Raw genomic sequence first — 6,000 nt, 5'->3', positions numbered from 1 at the left:
TTCTGCAATACCAGGGAGCAACCCACGGAAAAGAGTGGCGCTGTTTCTGCAATACCAGGGAGCAACCCACAGAAAAGAGTGGCGCTGTTTCTGCAATACCAGACGCAACCCACAGAAAAGAGTGGCGCTGTTTCTGCAATACCAGACGCAACCCACAGAAAAGAGTGGCGCTGTTTCTGCAATACCAGACGCAACCCACAGAAAAGAGTGGCGCTGTTTCTGCAATACCAGGGAGCAACCCACGGAAAAGAGTGGCGCTGTTTCTGCAATACCAGGGAGCAACCCACGGAAAAGAGTGGCGCTGTTTCTGCAATACCAGGGAGCAACCCACAGAAAAGAGTGGCGCTGTTTCTGCAATACCAGACGCAACCCACAGAAAAGAGTGGCGCTGTTTCTGCAATACCAGACGCAACCCACAGAAAAGAGTGGCGCTGTTTCTGCAATACCAGACGCAACCCACAGAAAAGAGTGGCGCTGTTTCTGCAATACCAGGGAGCAACCCACAGAAAAGAGTGGCGCTGTTTCTGCAATACCAGGGAGCAACCCACGGAAAAGAGTGGCGCTGTTTCTGCAATACCAGGGAGCAACCCACAGAAAAGAGTGGCGCTGTTTCTGCAATACCAGACGCAACCCACAGAAAAGAGTGGCGCTGTTTCTGCAATACCAGACGCAACCCACAGAAAAGAGTGGCGCTGTTTCTGCAATACCAGGGAGCAACCCACAGAAAAGAGTGGCGCTGTTTCTGCAATACCAGACGCAACCCACAGAAAAGAGTGGCGCTGTTTCTGCAATACCAGGGAGCAACCGACAGAAAAGAGTGGCTCTGTTTCTGCAATACCAGACGCAACCCACAGAAAAGAGTGGCGCTGTTTCTGCAATACCAGACGCAACCCACAGAAAAGAGTGGCGCTGTTTCTGCAATACCAGGGAGCAACTGACAGAAAAGAGTGGCGCTGTTTCTGCAATACCAGGGAGCAACTGACAGAAAAGAGTGGCGCTGTTTCTGCAAAACCAGACGCAACCCACGGAAAAGAGTGGCGCTGTTTCTGCAATACCAGACGCAACCCAAAGAAAAGAGTGGCGCTGTTTCTGCAATACCAGGGAGCAACCCAAAGAAAAGAGTGGCGCTGTTTCTGCAATACCAGGGAGCAACTGACAGAAAAGAGTGCCGCTGTTTCTGCAATACCAGACGCAACCCACAGAAAAGAGTGGCGCTGTTTCTGCAATACCAGACGCAACCCACAGAAAAGAGTGGCGCTGTTTCTGCAATACCAGGGAGCAACCCTTAGAAAACAGGCGCTGTTTCTGCAATACCAGGGAGTAACCCACAGAAAAGAGTGGCGCTGTTTCTGCAATACCAGACGCAACCCTCAGAAAAGAGTGGCGCTGTTTCTGCAATACCAGGGAGCAACCCACGGAAAAGAGTGGCGCTGTTTCTGCAATACCAGGGAGCAACTGACAGAAAAGAGTGGCGCTGTTTCTGCAATACCGGGGAGCAACTGACAGAAAAGAGTGGCGCTGTTTCTGCAAAACCAGACGCAACCCACAGAAAAGAGTGGCGCTGTTTCTGCAAAACCAGATGCAACCCACAGAAAAGAGTGGCGCTGTTTCTGCAATACCAGGGAGCAACCCACGGAAAAGAGTGGCGCTGTTTCTGCAATACCAGACGCAACCCAAAGAAAAGAGTGGCGCTGTTTCTGCAATACCAGACGCAACCCAAAGACAAGAGTGGCGCTGTTTCTGCAATACCAGGGAGCAACCCACGGAAAAGAGTGGCGCTATTTCTGCAATACCAGGGAGCAACCCACAGAAAAGAGTGGCGCCTTTTTCTGCAATACCAGGGAGCAACCCACGGAAAAGAGTGGCGCTGTTTCTGCAATACCAGGGAGCAACCCACAGAAAAGAGTGGCGCTGTTTCTGCAATACCAGGGAGCAACCCACAGAAAAGAGTGGCGCTGTTTCTGCAATACCGGAGAGCAACCCACAGAAAAGAGTGGCGCTGTTTCTGCAATACCGGAGAGCAACCCACAGAAAAGAGTGGCGCTGTTTCTGCAATACCAGAGAGCAACCCTCAGAAAAGAGTGGCGCTGTTTCTGCAATACCAGACGCAACCCACAGCAAAGAGTGGCGCTGTTATTGCAATACCAGACGCAACCCACAGAAAAGAGTGGCGCTATTTCTGCAATACCAGTCGCAACCTACAGGTAAAAGTGGCGCTGTTGCCCACCCTTTGGCATAATCACAGAAAACCAATTTAACTTCTTGTTCTTTATCAAAACAGTAGACATATCAACAAATAAACACTTTTTTTTGGCATTTTTCACTATTTTTGTAGAGTTAACGATTCCAACATCACATAGTAGAGCTCTCGTCATCCAGGCCTCTATACCAGCGCCTTTCCTTCCTCCCATATACTGTAAATAACTTGAAGTAACCAATTCTTACTCAACATAATATTAATTTTTGTCATTTTTCAAGAAGGAACAAAGAGCGAGAGATCTGGTCCAGGTGTAATGTCCGTAGCGCTGTTAATAGTCTTTAGATTCACAGTAACGCCATCTGAATCTACAATGTCCGCTCTCGTCTCCTCATGTGGGTCTGAGCTGTATCGTGACCAGTGAGTGATACACCCCCTTCAGCTGCAGGAGTTGCTGATGTGTCCCCTGTTCTACAACTCTCCCATTCTCGATGACGGCGATTTTATCTGCGTTCTGTATGGTGGACAGGCGGTGAGCGATGACGATACATGTGCGACCTTCCCGAGCTTTGTCCAGAGCTTCCTGTACAACCTGAAGGAGAGGAATATCATATTGTCACAAAAATAATGAATAAAACATACACATCAGAATAATCCCAATTTCAAGGATAGACTGTGGTTTGGCTGACAGCTATTCTCCCTGAAGCAACCACATTCTCTCTTGAGAACACAGGATTGGGCATATGGAAATTCAGCATGCCTGATCATTTTCTCATGACTAGACTAAAGGCCGCTTTACACGCAGCGATATCGCTAGCGTGCGTACCCGCCCCCGTCGGCTGTGCGTCATGGGCAAATCGCTGCCTGTGGCGCACAACCTCACTTACACCCATCACACGTACTTACCTGCCTAGCGACGTCGCTGATGCCGGCGAACCGCCTCCTTTTTAAGGGGGCGGTTCGTTCGGCATCATAGCGATGTCACTAAGCGGCCGCCCAATAGAGGCGCAGATGAGCAGAACAAACATCCCGCCCACCTCCTTCCTTCCTCATTGCGGGCGGCCGCAGGTACGGTGTTGTTCCTCGTTCCTGCGGTGTCACACATAGCGATGTGTGCTGCCGCAGGAACAACAAACAACCTGCGTCCTGCTACAGCAACGATATTTGGGAACTGGACAGCGTGTCAACGATCAACGATAAGGTAAGAAAAATTGCTCCTTAACGGTCGTTCGTGTGTTTCACAACGACGCCGCTAACGAGGCCGGATGTGCGTCACGAATTCCGTGACCCCAACGACATCTTGTTAGCAATGTCGTTGCGTGTAAAGCGGCCTTTACTCTTTCCTTGTACACCACTTACTGCCACCCCACTACCGCCATCGAGATGCTCAATGTCCCCACTGCCACCCCACTCTTCTGCTCAGCACCTCTTCTCTGCACAACATCAACTGATTACAAGAGCATTGGATTCAATATGCCAATGACACATGGTTGAAACTATGTGCTCCAATTGTATCACCAATAAGGAGGAGAGATTAATTTCTCCATCTTTTCCATGATTGGAAGATGATATCTGATATATGCAGAGTGCAGTTCAATGTTTCACACGCACCCATAGACTTGTATGGGGGCACATGACCCAATTTGCGGAGGCACTCCCAGTATGCTGCGATTGTTTTCTCATGCCGAATCGACATGAGAAAATAAATCACAAATCTGCTCAGCCTCATTGACTAACTTTGGTCCGAGTGCAATGTGAGATTTCCTCGCGTTGCACAAGTCCGATTTATACACTCATGTGAGCCAGGTCTAATTCTGAGAACCGGGTTCTGCAGTTCAATTATTAACATGGGACTGATGGAGATAGCCAAGTCCGGTACTTAGCTTTCTCCAGCAAAGGCCGGTGTCACACTTGTGAGTGCCTCGCGTGTATCTCGCATGAGTCTCGTGTTGCATCACCCGGCACGGACTCACACTCTCCTCAAAGGAGCGGGTCCGTTGCATGTATCTCTATGCAGCTGAGACGCTCCTGTCCGGAGATTGTGTGGCCATGAAGGGTGATGCAACGCGAGACTCATGCGAGATACACGCGAGGCACTCGCAAGTGTGACACTGACCAAACACGTAGACAAGGAGTGAAGTGGAGATTGAAAATGTGCACCTCTGCTCTAACCAAGACAGTGCTCTGCAGAGCCCCTTCCTCAGGATCACAGGAAGTCATCAAGTGATCAATTAAAGCCCTGATGGACACAGCCCCTGTACAAAAACAGTGCAAAAACAGTATCTAGGCCCTTTTCAGTCCAGTAGCTCTTCATGGTGCACAATTTCACCTTTTTTGAAAGTGAATGTGGCCCCTTTACCTCTTGGGACCCTGTGAAGCTTCCACCCATGCTATATCTACCCCTAAATTAAAATAACCATTCAATTATATGCAAAAGCAGCAAAATAAAATCACTTACTACTCAGGAACCATAAAAGATTTTCTATGTCAACTGCAACAGAAGATAGTGCTACTTACAAAACAACCAAGACCATATTGTACTCTGTACCTCGCAGCGTCTCGCTCTGTACTAAGCGCATGCACCAGAACAGCTTAGCGCATGATCAGTGGGATGCATTTACCCCCTTATCAGGGGATTGACAGAACCTGAGCTTTTTAACTGTACTGTATGTGATTATGCTCTTACTGATAACTACAAGCTGTGCCACTACTAAAAAGCACAGGGCATATGCAGGGCGCTGTTCCTCTGAGCACAAGACACAATAATTTCTCCTGCCCCTATACGTGTAGTATGTACCGTAACCATAAGCTCCTCTTACAATGACTGCTCGCTTACTATGCTGTTATGTTTTACCTTCTCACTCTCTGTATCCAGAGCCGATGTGGCCTCATCCAATAACAGGATTTGGGGTCGACGGACCAGAGCTCGTGCTATGGCGATACGCTGCTTCTGACCCCCGGAGAGCTGTGTTCCCTTATCTCCAACACGGGTGTTATATTTCTGTAGAGGAAATGGAAATGGATTTTTAGGATATCTATAAATTATTTACATATAATATATATATATATATATATATATATATATATATATATATATACACATATACATACAGTGTGTGTGTGTATATATATATATATATATATATATATACATAAAGTGTATATATATATATATATATATATATATATATATATATATATATATATATATATATATATATATATATATATATATATATATATATATATATATATATATATATATATATATATATATATATATATATATATATACACATATACATATATATATATATATATATATATATATATATATATATATTTATACACATATACATACAGTATATATAATATATATATATATATATATACACACACACACACACACACATATATATACATAATGAGAGAGGGCAAGAGGAAGATAGTTTCTAATATAGATATATATAAATTTAAAAAAAATAAAGAATGTTCCTTGGCAACTAAAGAAATAACTGGAACCGCTGGACTGCAGTGGCCAAAATGGTTATCAAAACCGAGATATGTGATTTAGAATAAAGACTATGTACAACTGTATTAGAAAACAAAAGAAAGAGCGGTGTGATGATCTGTATAACCAGGACTGTAACTCCCTCCAAAAAAATTGGGCCTGTATACCTTTAGTGTTAATGTACAGATGCATAAATGCATCAGCTGTACACGATGTGTGTACATAATCATATACCGCACACTGCGATTAATCAATACATGAATTCCAAAATTGATGTAAACGTTAAAAACAC

General features: G+C 45.4%; 1 protein-coding gene across 2 annotated transcripts in view; it reads right to left on the bottom strand.

Moving 5' to 3' along the window:
- Positions 1-1,364: 1,364 nt before the first annotated feature.
- Positions 1,365-6,000, bottom strand: part of ABCB1 (ATP binding cassette subfamily B member 1) — a 149,192-nt gene continuing 144,556 nt past the window's right edge. For both annotated transcript variants that reach the window (XM_075315614.1, XM_075315613.1), the window contains exons 27-28: positions 5,052-5,198; positions 1,365-2,789 (exon numbers count right to left, since the gene is read on the bottom strand). In XM_075315614.1, the coding sequence (XP_075171729.1) occupies positions 2,589-2,789; positions 5,052-5,198 (348 nt within the window). In that variant the 3' untranslated portion in view covers positions 1,365-2,588. The remainder of the gene's footprint in view (positions 2,790-5,051; positions 5,199-6,000) is intronic.

The sequence above is a fragment of the Anomaloglossus baeobatrachus genome, chromosome 6, assembly GCF_048569485.1.
Source record: "Anomaloglossus baeobatrachus isolate aAnoBae1 chromosome 6, aAnoBae1.hap1, whole genome shotgun sequence".
Lineage (NCBI taxonomy): Eukaryota > Metazoa > Chordata > Amphibia > Anura > Aromobatidae > Anomaloglossus > Anomaloglossus baeobatrachus.
This window is presented reverse-complemented; position numbering and strand designations above follow the sequence as displayed.